The 23,324-nt window shown below is 38.0% G+C and overlaps 1 protein-coding gene across 1 annotated transcript in view; it reads right to left on the bottom strand.

Annotated features, from left to right (window-relative positions):
• Positions 1 to 23,324, bottom strand: part of PDE11A (phosphodiesterase 11A) — a 134,066-nt gene that overhangs the window by 95,397 nt on the left and 15,345 nt on the right. Inside the window, exon 2 of the mRNA XM_055718621.1 lies at positions 20,809 to 20,967. Within this exon, the coding sequence (XP_055574596.1) occupies positions 20,809 to 20,967 (159 nt within the window). The remainder of the gene's footprint in view (positions 1 to 20,808; positions 20,968 to 23,324) is intronic.

Below are 23,324 nucleotides of genomic sequence, written 5' to 3'. Positions count from 1 at the left end.
GCATACAGTGGGCACCATGTTTACACTCAAAACAATTAAAGACCATACATAATAGATTTTTTTCCCATGCTTTTACTATGTTTCTCACAGCTACATCATGCAGGAAAATATGTTAGAGTGATTATTTTAGTAGTTTTACACCAATGGTAAAAAAAGGGGGGGAAGGGGCAAATCAAAATTTGTAATTCATACAGTGATCAACGTCAGTGTGTCTACCCATTTCCTATGGAGTTCACAGATGAGGAGAACAGGTGTAACGTTTGCTATTCCATGTCACCCCAGCCTCAGCCCCACTTCCTATCCTTTGGTGTTGAGGAATCTTTCCTCTACGATGTTCTTAAGGTCTGCCTAGTTTTTATTTTATAAAAACAGACATAACTTTAGATGGTATTCACAAATTCATACAGAAGATAACTTTATCACAGTACATCCGGTACACATATGTACATCATACACATAAACCAAAAATGAAAGATATGACAGATAAAAGAAGAAAATATAGAAAAAGAATTAGTGTTTTTCACATTTCCCAATTAATGTTGAAATACAGTATCACTACCAAGCTCAGGACAATGTTGACTCTGTAGCTTCCTAAGATCAGACCTAATTACTGTCAGAGGCAACGTCTCATTGCAACAACAGACTGAAAAAGCTTGATAAGAAAAATGAGTTCTGAATCAAAGGGGTTATACTGTCTCATGTGTGTGCTGGCTCTCTGAAATAAACGTATGAATTGCTGTACCACCACTTTATTTTGTGAAATTCTAAAAGACATTTAACGCAAAACAAATTCAAATACAATAGATGCTAACTAATTTTTCCAGATGTTCTTATTCTCATTCAGCTTCCTAGGATCAAAGAATTTACAAATCAAACCTCTGCTTTCAAAGGTGCTACTTCTGACTGGATACAGGTTTTATTTCAGTCTGATTGTTCACATATACATAACCACAGAAGATGAAATGCTGACCTAGACCATAGTTGTGTTAACATATATATTTTTCTTTAATAAAATATACAAGGGCAAACTTATACTTCGTAAAGCTTCTGTCCCAAATCCTCAAGAAGTCAAAATTAGTATGGGGCATTTCCTTTAACTGAATTCAACAATTCACTTTTTCTCATGCAAGCTGCACTTATGCTGCTTTCAATGTGATCATCTCAGACTATCATGGGCATACAATTATTTTCTCTCTTATTAATGGAAAAGAAGATTAGTTCCAGGACACAAAGAAGTAAATGGTCAGAGTTGTGGTTTCTTTCTCAGCTCCACCACTGACCTGGAAGGTTACTGCAAGCCAGTGCTTCTAAGTGAACGCCACCAGAAGATTTCAAAGTACTGTGAAATTACCACAAGGGCACAAAATGTTTTCATTTCCCAAAGAATTTTCATTGAAAGCCAGATTCTTCCTCTGCTCCTATATCAATATGAAAGTTTAAGTTCTTCAGAGATCAAGTTTTCCATAAGAACAATTATAAAGACAATTTTTTTGCTCATGTTTTTCCTGTTCCCCAAACAGCTCTTTCTTTTCTCCTACAGTTGTTCTGTACTGAAGAACAGAAAAGGCAACAGACAGGCACTGCTTGCTTTCTGTGTTAGTTACCACTGTGGATCACAGCCTCCGGCTTCAGAAGTGCCAGACCTTCTCCTTGTCTTGCACTAACATTTCCCTTCTCTGGGACTCTGAGGAGCATTGACACTGCTCTTAGGTCTCCTTGGGAGGAGATGTCTGCATAAAGATGTACTATGTTCAGATGATAACAGCTGGTAAATGAAGTGCTGTAAAGCCAAAGGAAACTGAAACCATGGGTTTCCATGCCTGAACTTTGTCAAGTATGCAGACAAGCATACTGAAAACAGACTTTCAGAGTCATCCTGCAAGCATGTGATCTATGTGATAACAAATGTTACCCTTCCTACCATAATTAATCAGGCTTGACTTACTACCAATATCTACTAGAGCTAGGAGACTAACTGTAATAAATACACAAATGAATAAGTATGAAGCTTCATTTTGAATATAAAAATCAATTTCCTGCTGATGTGTTCAGTATTCTTTTACACTGGGGGGGGAGAGAAGCAAGCTGCACTTGAATTTATAATTGAATTTATAAGTAATTCTTATTTATGAAAAAAAAATTTCCCTTCCCACACACTGTTTGAAGGCAGACAATGGGAACAATGTTACATTCAAAATACCAGTAGCAAAGTGATACTTCGTGCATTGCCCTAAGTGCAAGAGAAATGTGGAAGGGTAGCAACCAGTTATCTTACACTTTTTGGATTTCTGAAGGCAAAAGTCAGGCCATGAATGGCTACCACAAACCCTTCTGCAATTTCTAGAAATGTGTGGGGAAACTCTTCAAACACATGAGTTGGGAAAGGACTTGCTTCATTGAGAAGGAGCCATTTCTGATCACAAGAAAATTAAACACAGATAACAGGTACAGATTTAACATTTATATTTTAGTAGAAATACGGAATTTTTCACACTGCTGCCCCATATTTTTAGGCCCATTTAGACCAATTGTGACTGCCAGCTGGTTTCAGGTTTCATTAAAAGGAGAACTAGATTAAGGAAGTAAATATTGCTTTGAAGCAATGTTATTTTATATAAGGAGTACTTTAAGTCTCATCATGTTGAGCCAATTAGAAAATAAGCAGAATTTTGGTTTAAATGCTAACACCCTTTGAGTTAGCCTTCAGTCAAAAACTCAGGGCTCTGCTCTTTCTCACTAACATGTGCTCACAAATCTCTGTTATTTCTGCTTACACAGATATGTAAGTCATAAGCATCTCTGTTTTGGGCTGTGACAAGTGCAAGTCAGTTTGGGGACATCTGCTGACTTGACCCTTATGTTCCACAAAGAACCCTAATTGCTTCACATGGCTTACAATAAATGAAGAGTCCAGCAATCAAAGCTACCAACTTTAAGAAGGTTTAGTCCAACACTTGAAAATACCAACATGTACATTTATAATGCACTTGCTGTTCCATTAACCAATGAATGGATAAACACTCTCCTTGTTTTAAATATGAAAGAGTGTTGTGATTGTCTCCCTGTGTTTTACAGCATGAGTCATCTTGCATAAAAAGCCCCCTGATTTCAAGTGTACTGCAGAACACCACATTCATTTACTTCCAGCTGTGTGGAAATCTATAATCTGAGTGTCTGAGAGCTCTTTGGATGTGAGCTGCTGCCCATTCATACAGTTGGTAATACAACTGGCTAATAGTATTGAACCCAATTATTTGTGTTATCCTGTATAATACAAAATATAATTGCGGTTCTAATTCAATAGCATTAAAAGACACACAGAGAATTAAAACCTCATGTAGAAAACTGACTGCATTTCTCACAAAGAATAATGTAGTGCTCCCTGTAAAACAAAAATGGATTTTTAGTTAAAAGGGACAAATTTTGACCTTTCCTTCCCCAGTCTCAACTCAGGAGACCACTGACACCTACTCTTCTCCTTAAGTCATAGAAGATACCTATAGGTGGAAGGCAGATATGCACAGGTGAGAATTGTATATATAAGTAGATAGCACAAAGTGAAAGGTGGCATTTGGAGCTCTTACAGACTGCAGACAGCCCAGAGAAGCTGCAATAAATTAGACTTGCTGGATTTGACTGTTCTAATGTCTACTGAACATTGCAGTGACCTCCAGAGTACCAAATAATCTTGAAAATTTAAAACAGTTCCTCTCCCTCCAAGCTGATCTCTCCTTATAATGCTTCTGCCAGGTATAAGAGATTCTCAGCTAAGGACTGCAAGAATTGAACCGAATTCTGTGCTTTGTATGCTCTCAAGTCAGTAGATATTACCAGTAAATACACCATTTATAATCAAGGCTTACAACCATATATAAAATCTTGTCATCCCCCCAAGTCTGGTGTATTGTATATGTAAACTGTAATCTCAGTTGCATGACACCTTGTACATAATTTTGAGAGTTTTATTATGGCTTTATTAACAACCTGACAGAGGTATACCTTCTCCCTTCACTAATTACACAAATGCAAAAATCTGTTTCAAAAAAAACACACTGTAAGGAAAAACATATGGCTGCGGAAGACAATAGTGAAAGCTCCTTGAAATAATGTCTAATTTAACCCTGGGTTCCTATTATCATCAGTAGAGTTGTATTGCTATGTCTGTGCAGCACTGAGTGATATTTTCCTACCACATTTTAATAATACTGCTAACAGGGCATAATTCATCAATAATGCCCTTTTACACAAAAATACAGTTTTATTTGTCCAGAGTCAGGGAAAATTTCCTGCCCAAAAGAATCCACATGCCTCCACAACATGAAGGAAAAACTTTCCTAGTGTGAATCTATGTCTATGCTCTGGGATACATAGTGCCTACGATGAAAATCTATATAGTATGTCAAAAAGATTACAAGAAAGGTGTATTGAAGTGTGCTGATGCAAAAAATATGAACTGGGAACTAAACAGAATTTATGGAACCTACTCCAAAAAAACCAAAGTATGCCGAAGAGCTGGCTTTCCTGAAAACATTAACCATGTTGATAGAGCAAAATCATCAACACAGTTGGGGTTCTTTTGTTGCTCTGGTGGTTTTTTTGTAAGGAAAACACTTAGTATGTTTTCGATAGAAAGGAATCTTTCCTAAAGATTTCTAAACAAAACTGTATCAGGATCCTTTTACTGTATTGTAACCGCTAATCCACAACTGCATTAATGCAGAAGTGGCAGAGGTATCCATCTATTATTCTGTCCCTGGAAAGACTAGATCCAACTTTTGACCTAATGCCACCATCCTGTGATTACCTGAGCCAGCCCAATCTGCAATCCTAGTCTAGTTCTTAGAGGTGAAGAGTTTGCCACTTTTACCGTTTCTCAACTATGACTACTATTATGTGATTTTTCTTCTTCCCTTGATGTTTCTTTTTGTGGCCTAGTTTCAGATGAAAAATTTATTAAGCACAAAAATTAAATTCCCTCAATGTGTCCAAAAGGTCTACAGAAGCCTACTAAAAAATCATCAGACATTTATTTACAACATCCCATCTGTCTTTTCTTTAATACTTCCTAACACTTCTTTGGGGAAGCTGCCTCCTGCTTGCTGCCTGTACAGCACCTACCATACTGGGGTCTTGGCCCATGAGTGGGGCTTCAAGGTACAAAAAAAATAATATAAAAAAAAGTATAAACACATGAAATAAAAGCACACTTTCAAAAAAGATAAACCTACAATGAGCCTAAAAAAGCTGAAGATTCATCATCTCTGTATCACTTGTATTGAAAATTTTCTCATTAGATTTACCACTCGTTATTTTCTTGAGAGAATGTAAATAATTACTTAAATAATTTGTTGTATTACATATGATCTCCTAAAAAGGAATCACAACATATAATAGAATTTGGTTTAGGACTGTTCAAGAGCAGCATATATTAATGATGATGCAAAATACACAGTATTTTACTTACAGGTTTGGCTTGGAACTTGCACACAGTGAGCACCCGAGAAGGAGCTGCACTGCCCAGAAATGAAGGCTTGCCCCCATGTCAGACCCCAATCTGGGCACCACTGCAGTCAAACCAACACCAAGGCTTGAACCCTGGATTCCATGTTTTTAGTTGACTGGTGAAATTTAACTGGAGTATATTTTATTTGGAGCACTTTCTGGTATTCAAGACCTGGCTAAGAATCCCATATAGAGACAGACAGTGGTTATACCTAAGCACAGAGTTAGTTTCAGGATCCCTTGCAGCAAGCCTTTGCAGCAGAAGAGGTGGCGGCTAACAACAATAGTTCAAAGAGCTAAGAAACAACACAGGGTAAACTAGGGACTCTATTCAAGGAAAAAAAATGGCATTATTTCCATTTCTACCTGAGAAACAAGTACAGTACCAGCAGTATTTGCTAAACAGTTTAAATTGTTTAAACAAAAAGTCTTAAGGGTCTTAAAAACACAGTAGCTTCCATATCAGAACTATTAACTTTTATTTTGCTTTTTTAAGCAGATACAATATCCCAGAGCACTTAGACAACCCAGTTAGACCAGCCTATACCTTTGTTTTATGGCTTGCCTCTTTTTGACTATTTAATTCCTCTCCCTCTCACATGCTTTCCCCCCAACCCCCCAATTTAACCTAGGCCAGGAGGTGTTCTCATGTCTACAACATAAAAAACCAAATTTGGGACTGTTGAAAAGGCATTAATATTCTTGTAACCAAAGCTGCCAGCTACATACAAAAAGCAAGAATGAAGAGGTGACTTCCTGAAGAATTTCATAAGCTTGCATAAAACCTTGGTACCACTTGCCTGAAACGTCTTACCACACAGTTACCACTGCTGCAGGTAACTATGCTTGCAGGATGACAGGTGAAAAAACAGAATACATTAGAAGTTTGTTAAAACTCGAGTTCAAAGAACCAACTAGCCTGCAGTATTTTTAGGCTTGGCATCCTGACAAATGCCTTCTGAAAGTATTAGTACTGAGCAGCACATGACAAGAAGAAAAATTAAGATACATTTGTATCCTAACCTAATTTCCAAGACAACTCAACTGAAGTTCTTACCAATTTTGCCTCTTAAAAGGGGTGTGTGAAAGCAACTACTATCTTACTAAAATTCCCGAGGCTTTGCCTATTATTTCAAGACAGCTATCCAACAATTAAAGCTACCCTATAAACAAAGCTCAATTTATGTCAGGATTGATTTGTTGATTTTTCAGGTTTGTTTTGTTCATGGGTTGGTTTTTTGCCCCTCCCCTTTCTTCTTTTTCCTCTACATTACATTTCTCCTTGCGTATTTAAGGGTATACAACCAGCTCCTCAGCTGTGCTATTATTTAGCCTGGCAAACAGAACTATCATTTTTTGTTGGCTATGTGCACCACAGATGCAGTGATGTATGTCCTCCACCCACTACTGCTATCATGACCAGAATTGTTCCTCTTTGCATCTGGTGGATCCTTTCTCTTTTTTAGTTTCTGCTTTTGTTTCATGGATGAGCAGCCTTTCTGCTGATCTTTCTTACAAAGTGCTCCATTTCACCTTGGCAAGGGATAGTCACCAGTTTCATACTTCCCACATACTCTCCATTTTCCTCTTTAACTTTTTATTAGATATTGTGCCTACAGTTGTTTTGTTGGTTGGTTTTTTAAGTGCTGTATCTTTCACTTGCATTGCTACCTTTAGGTCCCTGCATGACAAGGATCAGTAAGGCAGAAAGTGAGAAGAAAATCCCTCTTGTATTGCAGAATAATAAGCTAGAAATAAAACAGTATTACAGGAATAAAAATTTAATGCAAAGAGATAGGACAGCAAAACAAAGGAAAATTATATACAAAACTAAAAGGGTAAAAAGGCTTAATAAATTAAATGGGCTCAAAAAGAACAGACCCACTGCATTGTACATCATATAGCTCAATTGGACTTAGTTGCTCGTATCTGCAAATAATTCGGTGGGGACATAGGACATTCTACATCCTTGCATTCACTTCTAGTAATATCTGAAATTAGAGACAAACAAAGCTGTATGACAAACAGTGCCAGACCAGGATAACCTCCAGGAGCAGCTTTCATTGGAATGAAATCTAGTAGTCCTCTGAACATACAGAACTTCTTATAACACCAAGAGATTTTGTGGAATGACCTTTTCTACCACCATGTTCAGTGTCTGAGTGAGAAGTGCTACATGTTGAGCTCTATCAAAGCAAGTCTATTGAGACTCTTAGCCCTTTCACAAATGCACCCATCTGCACAAAGCACAGGGAGGAAACAGACATTTGCAAAAGGATAGCAACAGGATAGGAAAAAGGGAACACACCATGGGAAGACATGTTGCAAAAAGGATGATACAACCGTTCAAGTGGGAGAAGAAAATTGAGAGATGCAGAATAAGCCATAAACTAGAAAGCAGAATGACAAAATTTTGAGGATGCAATTAAAAAAAAATTTTTTTTAAACTACATTGACAGCATTGGGCTCCTCACAGTATCCGTGACGTGTATCCAGCTATGTGTATCCCAGCTCACAGCCAATGTCAAGGTTTCCTTTCCAGAACTTTGGTATGCTACAGCTCGACAGAGAAAATTTTCTAAAAAGTTTGAGAAAAATATATTTTGAGTAGAATAGAAGAAAAAAGGAAAATTCAAAGGACTTTCTGCCAGACAAACAAAAGCAGCATGGAAACATTCACCTTAAACATCTAAAATGTGATAACGCTATAAATAATTTAAAAAATATCCTGTTCAGCTGCTTTCAGCATCTAACAAAATAAAAGGTTGTTTAATTTTTAATAATTGATGGCATTGATGTGTCAGTCTGGCAGCGTATGCGGACACAGTGGATAACTTCGTGGATGAACAGGGAGGTAGCTACCGAGTGCAAGGCATTTCTTGGATCAGGTAGCCATAAGACTGTCATTGAGTGAAGATGCCTGAAGTAAACTTGATTTCTTGCTTTTGGTGTCTGAATCCATTTTTGGGTCTGATTATCTCCTCATCTTCAGAACAACATTGAAAAGTGGGAGGCAAATAAGGTCTGAGGCTACACAAAGTCATAGTAGAATAGAAAAATACTGCTCAGAAAGTAAGCATGACTCATGAAAAGCCCTGAATGCAGTTGTGAACGCGACTTCAATTGTGGCAGTTACTAATGTTTGAGTACTTCAGACTACGTTAAATGAAGTCTCAGTTATTCACACGAGATAAGGATATCGATATCCAAATTGGCCTCGTCTCCTAAGTCTGTTGCAGACAAACTATGAAGCAAAAAGATCTTGATTATCTTCCCATGTACACACATGGTTTTAAGAGGACTAACTCTATTCTTCAGCATTGCAGGCATAAAGGAGAGGCCTCTGCAGGGGTTGTCAGAATCAGACGTGCAAGTAAGTGAAGTTAGGTTTATTAAGATTTTTATGTAATACAAAGGGGATGACAAACTCCAAAAACCACGCTGGTGCCGTAACGCCTCGCATCCACTTGATGGCAGTGTGAACAGGCTACTTCCACTCACACTGTGACCGTGGGCACCGCACGGCTTCAATCCTCGCCTGGAAATGTAAAGCGCTGGTTTGACAGAGAGCGAGCTGCAAACACTTGTCGAATTCTTAGCCCAAAGTTGGGCTGCGTTGATGTGGCGTAAACGTATATCCGCAAACGTGGAAGATGTATGAAAACGGCTAACCTGATTTATATTTAATTAACGCTAACAAAACCTGCTATTATCTTTCAGCCCTAGAAAAGTCCTAAAAATACCAGAAACACTAAGCTAAGGGAAAGCCACAACTTATCGCTTGGAGGCACTACTCTACTTATGTAATACAACATTATTTTACGATTTTTATTATTATCACAACCAAGTAGGAAAGTGAGCCACTAGAGGGGGTGAGACCCTTTTCCGGTGGCGCATCAGTGCTAGACTGAAACGCAGGAACGCAGCATGCTTTCTCCATCACTTGTTGCTCTGCCCTCAGCCTGGGTCTGCCCCAGCTTTTCACTGCTCCAGCCCTGCTCTTTCCTGCCTCCAGTTCTCTCCCTTCTGCAAAAACCTCTCAAAGACACAACAGCTTCCGCGTTCCTATATGTGTTTCTGAATGCTATTTTACCATCAGCCCATTCTCAGGGTTTTTGTGTGACAGTAACTGTAAATGAACATAAGTTATCAGCATGCAGCTCTGGTTAATGCAACAGTACCAATCACAAGACCACAAATTTGAGTATTAATTCTGTAGTCCTAATGCCAGACTAACAGGGACATGATAACCCTTCTATTAGGCATGGCAACAGATACTCCCAGCAGCAGCAGCTGCTGCCAGTCAGACAGAGACCTCTGTCCTCCAGGAAAAGCAGAATGCAGGATTAACTAAAAAAAAATAATAAATATTGAGAGAAAAAGTAAATGCAAAATAATTTCATTAAAACAAGAAAACAAACACTGCTATAACTCTGCAATTGTAGAAGATGCATCCAGATATACAATGTTCTTCTGGTTACTGTTCCTGATACTCACTTTCATAGCTTTCGCAATCATAATCAGGCAGTGTGATTTTATGTGAATAACTTCACATCAGATTTACAGCAACTATCCCAGAAAAGCAGGTTGTTTAAAACAGTATCCCATGGATATTCTTAACAGTTAGGTATTTCCAGCTTCAACATCACATTCTACTACAAGCATCTAACATCTAAATCAATCTTTTCATATAAGCAAAAATAGATCTTAATATCTGACTTGACATCCTCCTAAAATCCACAAAACTGACAGCAGAAACAAAACAGAAGGCAATGCAAACTACAACAAATTAAATTAGAATCAATCCAGACTATTCATCCCTAGTTCAGTGTTTGTTAAAAGAAGTTTAAGTACCTGATGAAATAATAATTGAAGTATTTTGTTTTGATGTTCAGGACATACTAGTTTAGCATTACATCAGCAAGGAAGATGATCACAGTGTTAGTCAGTGGAAGATTTAATTTTATTGTTTAATATACATTAAATCCTCCTTATACAAAGAACAGAGGCTTATAAATAAGATTTCTCACCATTCTTTTCCACTACTTCTACTCTGAAAATTGAACCTAATTTTTAGGGAAGATGTGAAAAGCTGTAGTAGGTTGAGGGGAAAAAAAAAACCCCAAAAAACAAACAAACACCAAAACCCCCACCCCTTAATTCTTCCAAAAGTAAACATCAATGCAGCAACTTCAAACCTCCCAAGACTGATAGCTCAGCACATGAAACACTCGGGCTCCTTCCTACAGGCTCTTATGGTGGCTTACACCTTTTCACATCTCACTGGAATGGCCTCTGCTTCCTGTGCACGGTGATTTCCTAAAACACACTTCAGAAAAATAAAATGCTTTCATTTGTATATGAACTGCTTGGGCTGGCAGCAACTATTGAGTTTACCACTCAGTGGTCAGATTTTGTCCTATGTTCAGGACATCACACAAAACCAGAGAAAGTATACCCACTTATATGTAAAATTACAGTCTGTGTTGCATGTTTTTCCAAAACTTCAATTAGATGCAATATTTTGTTGCTCTAACTTGTTAGTCAGAAGCTTCTTGCTGATCTACTGGTTTAACAGTTCTTAAGGCAGACTTCACAAAATATACCCACTTATATGTAAAATTACAGTCTCTGTGTTGCATGTTTTTCCAAAACTTCAATTAGATGCAATATTTTGTTGCTCTAACTTGTTAGTCAGAAGCTTCTTGCTGATCTACTGGTTTAACAGTTCTTAAGGCAGACTTCACCTTTTATAAGTCATCCACATCCCTACTGCTGTCATCTACCAACTTCATGAAGTTCAGAATTATTTGATATTCTTTAAGAGACTAGAGATCAGTTTACCCTTGTGACAGTTGTATTACTGAGGCTGTGTTTCCGCTGCTGTGCATTGTCCAGTAGGGTAGCAACAATTTTTGCCATCACCAAGAACTGAAATTTTGGGTCATATAGGATTAAAGTCTCATGACTTCACACCTTCAATTGAAGGAGAACCCCTGAGATCCTAGGCTAAAGCAGATTATAAACCTTTGTGACTCAAGCATAGAAGTATGCAGCCCCCACTAACTACACTAAATATATTTTCCACTCTGTGCGACAGCTGAAAATGAACATTCAGATTGTGTTTATGGTAACATGTCTAGGCAAGCTTCCTTCTTACACAGCCTCCTTTCCTTAGTAGCAAGCAATACTACATCCACAATTACCCTGCTCTATAGGCCAAGTCTGCAGGGCTGCTCCAGCTCAGACCACAACATATGGCCCCACTTTTCAACAAGACATCCTGCTGACACCTCATGGCAGCTAGGACATCCTCAGCTCTCCACAAGTCTATCACTGCCTGGCACTTGCCTCCCCACACCTGGGACCCCACAACACAGACCTACACGCTGGGTCCTGTCCACTACAGCTCCAGGGCATATCCACTCACGTACCAGTTGAAAAGCATGCCACAACATTGGAGACCACACTAGAGAGCTATTATCATGCCAGAGAGCTATTAGCATTGAATTTGCTTGTAACCATGACGCCAGCAACGCAAAGTTCTAGTCTGTTTTTATACAGCAAAAACATGTTTTCTTTTTTTAAAAAACAGATAAGAAAAAAACCACCAAGATTTGTTTTTATCCATTCTACCACAGACAGCTAATTACCAGCAAATTAATACTAAAGTTAAATTCATCTCAAGTTCAGTCCAAAGACTGTAGCCTTGATAGCTGCATGTATTTTCTTTTTTGTTTCACTGAAAATGTATGTGGATAAATATTCTAAGTAAAAGGGTTCCCCACAGACTGGATTGACAATTAAGGTGCCTACTCACAGCTTTCACAAAGCACTGTTAAATGCAATGTTCTTCCTGGTGCCCTTGCCTGCATCACTGCGCTGTTCACAGAAAATATTTTCTAAACACCATTTGCTTACCCTGCTAAGAGTTACCTGAAGTGCACTGCATAATTTCCTTGCTGAAATCTCTGACCACCAATCACAATTATAAACAACGTGGCTCAATTATTTCTGGCAGCTCCAACAATGTTCCAGTTAAAAAAAAATCATCATAACGTTGGTTATTTTAACCCTAGTTTAGTGTTTGCCAGCTAGGTAAGAGACATGAAATCATTATTGTTAGTTTAACTACTTTATCTTTCACTAGTCAGCTCTACTGTGGAACATGCAACTTTGCTGCACCGGTAATTCTTAATCTTGTTGACTAACTTTGAGTGGTGATCTGACATGTTTTTCATGCTTTGTTCTATTTTTTTTTAATTAAAAACACATAATTTCCCAACATCCACAATGTTTCAGTGAGCTCTAGAATCTTTCATAAGAAGAATAACAGTTTTTGCTGAAATTAACAATTAGCAAAGCAGACTAGCTAGGTTAGATAATGAAACTTTTTTTTCTTCTTCCTATTCTGGTAACAGTGACATCAAGATGTCAACAGGCAATAAAGACCTGTCCTGGATTTCAAAAAACAGTTCAAAACACTAAGAAAAGTGCAGTTCTTGTTTCTTCAGGATAGAGCGTACAAAAAAAATAATGGTTCAAATGCCTTCAGCTTCTCCAGACACAGAAAATACTGTCGCAGCAGACTGGAGACACTACCCAGGGCTATGCAGAGCAGGCACCCTTGCCCCCAAAGCAGACAGCTTACTGCAGGGAAAGACTATTGCACCAGGTAGGAACTTCACAGCTTCTAAGGGCAAAACAATTAGCATGAATATGAATTGAGAACAAATCTTCACTGTGTTCACTAAAAGCAAAAGAGGGAGGAATAACGTGAAATTAATGGAAGTCACATGACAGTTCTTCACACAATGTGCAGGATGTTGTGAAACCTTAAAGTTTGTCTTGCTTCAAGAAATGTCTGAATAAATTCCTAATAGAAAATCCCTGGGGTGGTATTAAATACAAAGATACTCCCTCTGGCCCTAAGCTGCAAGTCACAAGGAAACTGGTAGAGTACATGTGAGAAATACCATCCCTGTACTTGCCTCGTCCCAGGCATTTGTTTTCAGCAGCTGCCCGAGAAAGGTCACTAGGTTAGACAGACCTGTAGTAAGAGTTGGCCAATCTTTTCTTATATTCCTATGAAAGAAAAGGACAAGTGTTCATTAATTTGTGGCCACAGAATTAAACAGCTATTTTCCCCAGATACAGGGGAAACATTCCTATACTTTCTGAGCAGGCATTACAGCTACATTGCAACTTACACACTCCCAGCTGCTAGGATGCAGACATACATTTCTCAAGCTGGCATTTGTAAAGATAGCATAGAGGGCAACCAAGTTCCTTCTAATGTGAAACGAGGAGTTCACTAATTATAGGTCAGTTACACCTTTGCAAACAAGTCAAGGACAGCACTGTGGCACAATTTTCATGGAGATAAGAAATATTATATGTAAAAAGCTGGGAATATTAAACAAACAGCTGAAACTTATTTTTGTGAAAATGTTTTGGTGTTTTCTAACCAGATTTGTCCAGATTACAGCTGCTGCATGCAAAGAAAGCATTCAACAAGGCTCCAAAAGATCAGGCTGAGCTCAACAAGAGGGGAAAATAATCTCCTTATTATAAAGTAAGAATACTTAAAATGGAAAGTCTGACAGTACATATGGAACCACCTAATGCCATTTTTGGAATTGTTTCAGAAGAGAGACCACTATAAAGTAATTTGCCCAAGGGCATACCATGAGTTAGTACTAGAATGACAATACTGTTTTAATTACAGTTTCTTATGAAGCCTGTAATATGTCAGAGGTTGACTTAATTTTTAGCAAAATTATTTGTAAGCACTTTTCAATATCTCATCACATAACCTATAGCTACAGACAGGCCCAGCATCACTACTCCAGTGGGAAATACTTCTGATGGCAGAACTGCTGTACAAATGTTTCATTCTGCTTCAGGACAGATAAGCAATTCACAAGAGATGTGAAATGCTGTTTTCTAAAAGTATATCAAGCCTTGAAGTTATTATGAAGAACAGCTATGGAAAACTGAACAGACTGGCAGAAGTTCAGAAAACACTTCACCAGGGACAAAGTCCTCCCATCCAGCCCACAGGGCACATCTCCAGTAATTGTCAGAAATGAAGGCCTTCACCAGCTGCCGACCAGAAAGGCTTCCTCTTACATGCATCTGTAACAAGGTCTAAGCACAGGCTTCACTTGAAGCAAACAAGATTTTTCTAATGAGCCATTTGATCAAAAGTTTTGTTGGTTTAAGGGAGTTTTGCCAAGACGACAGCTGAAGGTAAAAACTTTGTTAGGTAACATAACATGGTTTTCTATAGAAAAGCAAAACAACAACAAAAAAGCTTTTCTAGTCAATTCCTTACAAAAACAGTACCTAAGAGTTACACTGCACACAAATACACATCATAGCCCTCAGACTATTTTGTGGCAGTCTTTTTTTAATGCTGACAGATGAACCAAACAGAATTCTAATCTGCCTGAGTCCTTGTATTATTGTTATTTGGTATTCAAAGCATTTAAGTGAAAATTCTATTAATACAGTATTAATAAAAAAGATAAAAGTAGTATTAACATCACAGTTCTAGTTACTGAAGTGTCTGAAAAATACCATCAGAACAGCAGCATTCTTGGCTTCTAGGCTTTCTGTTGAAAACTTCATTGTGCTTCTCACTGAAGAACATAGTATGGCTGCACAACACCATCCATGATCATGGCACTTTGTTGCCTTCTGTTCATGTGTTTGACCAGTAGAGATCTGGACTATTTTCTCCACGCCTGCTGCAACCCCTTGTGAATGCCAACAAATGGGGGAAATGGAGCACACACACAAGCTCCAGGGCAATTTTTATGCTTCAGAATTTGCAGGAAGACCCAGAGGTCTCTTACTTAGACCCAAGCTGCTACTGACTGCTTCATAATTAATGACTCTAATGGATCACTTATCCTCGCAACTCCTCTGGAGTTTTGTCAAACAGGGACATAAAAATCATTGAAGTACAATTTTTTATAACGTGACAATTAAGCATGAAGGAAAGCAGCAATATGTGTTCTCAAATGCTGTGTTGGATAGAAATATTTAATGCCCTCACACCTGAGGAAAAGGACACTGATTTCCTAGGAAATCAATCCAGCTGGTTCCACAAATTGCCAAACAAAACAGCAAAAAAACCTTAGTAACTCAGGCTGTAAAGCACTGCCTATTTTACCATCAGCCTGTTGAAGGCTCAGGGCTCTGTGTGTCTGTATTTTAGACAATGAAAGCTTCTTAAGTGTTCACACAGTTGCAGAGGCCACCTTACACTAACTACTACAACGCTGCCTTTGTGATTCTAATCCACTTGAAATAGTTGATCCAAGAGACACAAAGATCACCCAATGCATTTACTGGATGCATTTAACATAGTATTGGGTACACAAAACCAGCAGCTCCCATACTGTGATTAGACTCAACATAGTTCTGTACAGCTGATGAAGCCCAACATGGGAAGAAATACATACAGGTTTTTCCATGTGCCAACCAAGTTGACAGAGTATCAACAAATATTATGAAAAATTTATTCTGCTCTTTGTATGGCTCAGTTTCCAGGACTGAGTACCATTTCTAGATCTGATTGATCACCTTTTTCAAGGTCAGAGGCAGCTTCAGACTCTAGGCAGCTGTCAAAACATGTCCTAGAAAAAAATTAAACTTGAGGGAGACTGAGCTTTGTTGTGTTGGGGGAGAGGGGTGGCACAACAATCTTTCCGGTTTTATGACTTTTCAATGAATGTTCACAAAAGGAAGTAAGAAAGATGACTGCTTATGTCTGATGAATCGAGGCATATGAGAGAGGTATTTGATCAACAGCACAGTCTACCACAGAAACTGCGTTCAGCCTATTGGAGCCTGTTTGCATCCAGTGGAAAGATACAGAAGCCAAAACTGATCCTTAACTGATTTTTTTTACAGTGCTCTGACCCAGATGAATTTAAGCTTTATAAAATAGACTTAGGGGTCTTCATTTAATGAAATGCTCCTGTGGTAGAAATGGACATAAGTTTGATGTTTAAAAGCTCATGAAGTCAGCAGAGATTCTTCCATTTGGTTTATTGAGCTATGAGTCAAGTACTACAATATCAGCCAAATTAGAATCTAGGTTTACAGATAAGAGCTCTTATTTGCTCAAGTATCTACGTTAATTAAGAAGATACAAACACAGGAAATATGGGAAAAGCCGACAGGTTCGGATTCCTGCTGGCAATTGCAGGGAGAATCCAGATACCTTCCTTACTCTCACCGCTGTACAAGACAACAACAAAACCCCAGTCCCCACAAAAAAACCCCATGAAAATGTTCACTGACCTGTTCTATAAAGAAACCCTCCCTGATGACAAACCTGACAATGTGTGTGTATGTGTGTTTTATGATAGCATCCAGAGGCCTCAAACAGGTAATCAAGGATTTAGTGTAACAAGTACCATAAACACACAGCAATAAAAATAGTCCCTGAGCCTAGGAAAATACATATATATAATTGTTCACTAAAATATCACTGTAAGACATCTTACATGTTTCCATACCTCAGGGATAAACATGTGTGATTCAAATACTAACTGCCAGTCTCAAAACAGAGGCATTGATACAGATATATTTTAAGTTTCAAGCACATTTATAGAGTTCTGTAATTAAAAAGAAATCCAGACTTTCAGCTTAACTTGAAAGTACAACTGACTATGCAACACAGAGAAGTTCATTGAAATATTTGCCACTACAGTCATTTTGTGCTGTTGGTTGCAAATCAGTGGTGTGAAGCTGCCTTAAAGCAAATATTCGAGTAAAATATTGTTTTAAACTCCCCCAGCAAGAGAGTTCAGTTAGTGTGATTTATTTTAATTTAGATTTGTGTAGCAAGTACTTTTTGAGAACTGTGCCTAATAGACCATTAGAGTCCTCCCAGATAGTTGTAGCGCTTCAGCACCTTCATCCTTCAAATGTCTTTGTTATTTTCTGCCTCCTTTCAGCAAATCTGTCTCGTTCATTGGGATGTAAGTGACATACAGGCCACATGATACCTTTGAGGATTTTAAATAACAGCTTTTGGAGTCTCACTGCCATGCAGATTTTCAGAGAACCAAGGTAGATGTTAGCAGGAGGTCAGCACATACTGCAATATATTAAACACACAAAAAAAATAGTTTTCCTAATTTTTTTCTTATGTTCCTTTCAGAGGACACATTAAAATAATTTTCATGTGACTTCTTAGGTAAATTCCACACATACACAGAGCTGGGGTCATCTTTTTCACAACAGCCAGAGATGTTTGCCTGGTCTGGATCACTCCCTTCCCTGTTATAAAACTATTTACCATTGACTACTTCCCCAAGGAACTGTCCTAACTGACTTCAGAATTGTCACCTGCCAGCCTAAGCCCATCAAGCAAAAAAAAATAGCAGAAAAGAAATCAGCAGGTATAGCAAAATCCCTGCAAATCATTCATCACTACAGCAGACCCAACACAGACTATATTTAAGCATTAACTAATACAGACCAGGAAGAGCACATTAAATTGAGCAACCTGGAATCACAGGGCTGCTATTAGGAATGTAGGAAACAGAAATGCTGGAGTATGAAAGAACTGTAACTTAAAGCCCCCACAAACCAAATATACACCAGCTGAATCCTGGAATCCATACATACATTTCATAATAAAATAATCCGCAGAGTGCAGACAACTAAATCCAGTTCTTCCTTCCCCCTTCCAGAAGGGATCTCACTGCATTCAAACTAATGCTTTTCAGTAAGTCAAGCAGGATTTAATTCAAGCTGGCTACCCTGGGTAGCTTCCCTGCAGTCGATTCACTTCTTTCAGACTAGAAGGACGTCAGAGCCAGAGACAAGCAGGATGCCAGCTTAAGTGACAGTAGAGCTGCTGCTGCTGTTTGTTAAGCTTCTCTGATAGAGAATGAGATTTGTTTTGGCACAGCATCTCAGAAGACTCTAAAGGGCATACAATAACCTAAACTACAGTTGAGCTCTTGTTAGGCTGTGTTTTTCACCAGTCCTGGAACAAGTATGACTCACCAGAAAGCAACACAAATATTTAATCTTCAGGACCAGTACTGGGAATGCATGGAATTTGCAGTTCTTTTCAAGGTTTTGGGGGTTTAACCTTCCTGTTCTACAGCTGTGCAGATGAACTGCTGTCTTCATTTGCAAAATACACGTAAAGGTATATCACCAGCCTATTCTTCCAAAAGGTTACCATTTACACAACATAATGTAATAGTGATGGCTGCTATACAAAAGTAATAAGGTATTCTACTACTGTTTGCATTAAACTGGGAATCTCTGAAATCTGACTGTTCAGTTGAGCCACTGATGTTGGGGAGACAAAACACATTGTGAGACAGAACATTTTCTCTTACGCCAGTGGCTGTCAAATCTAGTTCTGCACTCAAACAATGAATTGGCTGAAACATCCTTTACACCAAAAGGAAAAACTAAATTTGGTAGCAGAAAACAATCATTCTTTCAATGTGGAAAATTCACTTAGACTTGTTATTAGTGCTGTGTTATCATCACCATGATCAGAGATGTAAAAGAAAAAACCTGAAAATTTGCTATGAAAAACAAAACTAGAAACACTTTGAAATCTAATACTCCATTTTACATATTGCAAAATATAAACTTGGTTACAGCTTGGGAGCATTAAAAATTCCTCAAATCTTAAATATTTTATTTGCTCTTAACTTCCTGAAAATAACTAAGAGTACATAAAAATGATGCTAGCATCTACTTAATTCTAATTGAAAACATAATTCCTTGTTCCCTATTGACTAAAGACAGTAGTGCCCCCAAGTGACATTTCATTATACAATATAGTCTTGTAGCTTTATAAAAAAACCCAAAAGATTATTTTAATTGCTTCACACAAGACTAAGAAGATAAGACACTCACAAACAAAAGTCAGACTTAAATGATACTGACATTTCTTTAAGAGGGCTTGGGGCGGGCGAGAAACAAGAGGAGTAATTTCCATTTTCTAACCGTTCTGAAGCTGCTAATTGTTGGAAATTGTAACATCAACAAAGCTGAATTTACATCTTTTGCCAGCTACTCATCAGGTTTTCCTGCAAAACCCACCCCAATACCCAGGTAGATCTTCCCTTATTTTGAAGGAAATTCCCCAGTTTTGGTTGTCCATGACGGGGGGTGGGGGGTCAGAACTAGATGATCTTTATGATCCCTTCCAACCCAACTCATTCTATGATTCATGCAATATTTCACAGCCTTTATAAACCACTCTTAGTTTAGCTTTATAATGCATTTTTTTTTTATGTCAAGTTATCTTGATTCTAGAAATTATCTGTCTATTTAGCTGAACCAATGTGACAGGATTTTTTCCTTCCACTAGGCATTACTTAACATCTTTTTGTCATAGCACAGACATATCAACATGTAGATAATGCACCAACAATGGCTCTGCATCAAGTATTAGCTGTTTTGAATCGACATAAAGAGCTTTCAGGAACAAAACCTGCCTCTAACTACACTTCCACAAAAATGAGATTCAATACTGTTTTAAAACACAGAAGCGTATTTCCCTATTACATGCTTGAAGGAGACTCCATTTCTCTCTCCTGGACAGAGATGTTCTGCTCCTCCCCAGCTTGCTGCCTTCTACCATTCTCTTCCACAGTCATCCTTTGGCTTCACGCACATTTTCCCTCCATTCTCAGCTGTATGCATCTGCCCTCGATGGCACCATTTCCTATTTTCCTCACTTGAATTAAAGCTCCCTCTATTCTCAGGTCTTTGAGGCTCACTTTACTCTCCAAACACACCTAGTGTCCCCCTCCTGCCGTCTTTGCCCTTTCATGGGTATTTCCAAGTCTTCTATATTTTAGGATAGCATAAAGTTGCATATGCAAAATCACTGAAGGAAAATTTCTTTGCAAATACTACAGGCATTTATCCCATCGAGAGCACTAATAGAAGATGGTGATTGATAAAATCAGCAAGCTTAGGAGTGTCTCTGTGAGACTTTTCCTCCCGAACTTATTCTTATAGGCAAGTTCTCAAAAATAAAAAAAATCTTCCTATTAAGATCTACTACATGAAAAAAGTCTACATGAGATTTAGAGACAATTAAGTTGGAGTTTCAGCCACAAGATCAGCTGCGTTCACAGAACAGATACATGTTTTATGTTGAGAACAACAAAAACATACATTTTATGTTAAGCACTTCTAAAAAAGATCATTAACAAGTGCTGTGCCATTTACTTATTTGGATTAAATATCTTGTCTACCGAATTACAAAAGAAATTAAAAAAAAGTAAAAGGTAATCTTACTTTTTCATCGTCATCAGAAAAAGGGGCACCTCCCGGAGTCTTATTTATTGCTTGGGCAACACCAATAATCTCTCCATCACTGTTTCTTATGGGCATGCACAAGAGTGACTTTGTCTTGTATCCGGTCAGTTTGTCAATCTCGTCATTAAAGCGACGATCCTTCAAAAGAAAATAAGGAAGCATTAACATGCATGTCATACATCTAAGCTTTCTTCATGCAGCAAAGAACTGTATTTTCCCAATGTCTTAAATAGTATTTCCAGTAGCATTATGTTGTTACCCCATTCTTTACCAGTCATTTTTCCTCAGTTAAGATACTAAGAAATATAGTTTTCTCACAGGATCAGTACAAGGTTTAGCATCACATAATTGTATTTACTGAAGTTCCATTTTTATACCTCATTTAGAGGAATGACCTACCTAAAGGATCACAGCCAAAGCAGCTACCAAGAGAACATGGAAAACTAAGACAAATGAAAGAGAGGGCCCTCCACAGCTCCATGACAGCAACACAGGCCTTGGCACCGGCCAGATGGTCAGAGCAACCTTGCCCATGGCTTTCACAGGTTTCCACACAGATAAGGAAACTTATCAGTGGCTAAAGCTGTGGTATGGTTCCTGCCCACCACATATTCACAAGCAGTTTTCAGTTTCTTCAACCTTAACCAATACTGCTTACTTTACGACCCCTCTATACTGCTGCCAATAAACTTTCTTACCAGCAAAACTGTGGGGTAACCACACAGCCCATGCAGGCATTAGCGAGGGCCCCGAGCTCCTCTGCACACACCATAGCTCCTGCAAGGTACACACTAAAGAAAAACCCGTTTGCAGTTCACCAGACATATTTTCTCATAATATCTGTGTGAAGCATGCAGATGTTGGGGTTTGTATGAAAGGGTAACAAGCTCTAAGGAGTGCTCTGTCACCTTCACTGAGAATGCAGAGGGGGAGTCACACAGATCTGGTATGTACTAATTTCTAGACTATCCCTAGCTGGGAAGCCACCATGTTTACCCCAGAGTGGATCAACCGTGTCCATTAACTGTATATGGCATGGGCAGCTGCATAATTAGGACTTTCATGTAAAACAGGGAGCATACCAGCATGACACTATGTATTCATCCTAAGTCTTTATCTGTTTTTCAGAAGCTTATGCCAGTTCAATGTGATCAGTGATCCAAGTGTGCTTACATAGTTGCTCTAATGATCTGTACTTGCTCTTCACTCACTGGTATCTGCACCAACAAAGAGAGCTTCTCAATTTCCTTGTGCATCCTAAGTTGTCAGTTTCAACATGAGAAATACCAGGAAGAATCAGTTTGGCAGAAATGCTATATGAAGTCCCAATGCTTTACATCTACATTTGTCAAGTTACTATACTCACACTACAAACCACAAAACAATGAAAGATTTCATGGTCTAACAAATACTATCATCCAACTAAACGATTGTGAAGCGAGCCACAAATGTATGGGTAAATATTCCAGTAGTCTGAAAGTTCCTAAAATTTACTATACATCAACTAGAGTATTTTTTCATTAATCCATACTGCTCTAAGGGGCAAATTAGGATTAAGTACAACTGAATCCTCACAATAAATATTTACCTTTAAGCATTACCTGGCAAGTAGCAATCATTTATTCAAGAATTTTGCAAATATAATTTCTTTTAGTTTGGTTTATCTTCAAATTTTGCTAGCCAAGAATTGTATCATTAACAGGGTTTTTTATTGTTGTTACATAGATTTTTTTTTTTAAGGCATGATTATTTCATATGCTTTTATATCCACTTGCATTTCTTCTTTTGAACAGTGTTAATGCATAATTAACTATGAAGATTTTAATCTATTTTAATTAATGATTAAAATCTAAATCATGATTGAAAAAGCTTTCAGAGTAATTCTATTGATCATAAAGCATGCACTTTCTCAGAGACACAGAATCTCTTACAACTAAATAAAAAAATCAATCTTTTACAACTAAATAAAAATGTTTGTAACAGGTCACGTTGAAGAGTAAAGTTACTAACAGCAGCATTTTGTTAAATTTTTTTTCTAAAGCAATGAATGTGTTTAAGGTTACGCATTTGAGGGATGTACGTAAGAACAGTGCTTGCATCACATTCAAAGACAACTTCACTGTTAAACACAAAATCCAGGTCTTACTAAAACTAGACTTGCTCCATACTTCTTGTTGTCATTCCTATTCTATGTAGGGTCACAGTGCTACACAGAGCATATTTCTATCCCCAAAGCTATTCAGGTACTAAAATCCTAGTACTATTACTGCTAATCCCAATGCATCAAAAAATTGGCTTAAGTTGCATTTAGACAGTTCTTAGTACATGATCTGGGCAACAGACATAACACATTTTACACTAAAGCACTAGAAGCAACCTCTCATGTCTCAGTGATAACCCAGGTGCTTCAATACTCATAGGAATTTCAGGATGCAATACAATGTAAAAACCATCTTCAAAAACTTTTAGTGGTGCAAAAAATAAGCATAGGGTGA

The sequence above is a fragment of the Falco cherrug genome, chromosome 8, assembly GCF_023634085.1.
Source record: "Falco cherrug isolate bFalChe1 chromosome 8, bFalChe1.pri, whole genome shotgun sequence".
NCBI lineage: Eukaryota > Metazoa > Chordata > Aves > Falconiformes > Falconidae > Falco > Falco cherrug.
This window is presented reverse-complemented; position numbering and strand designations above follow the sequence as displayed.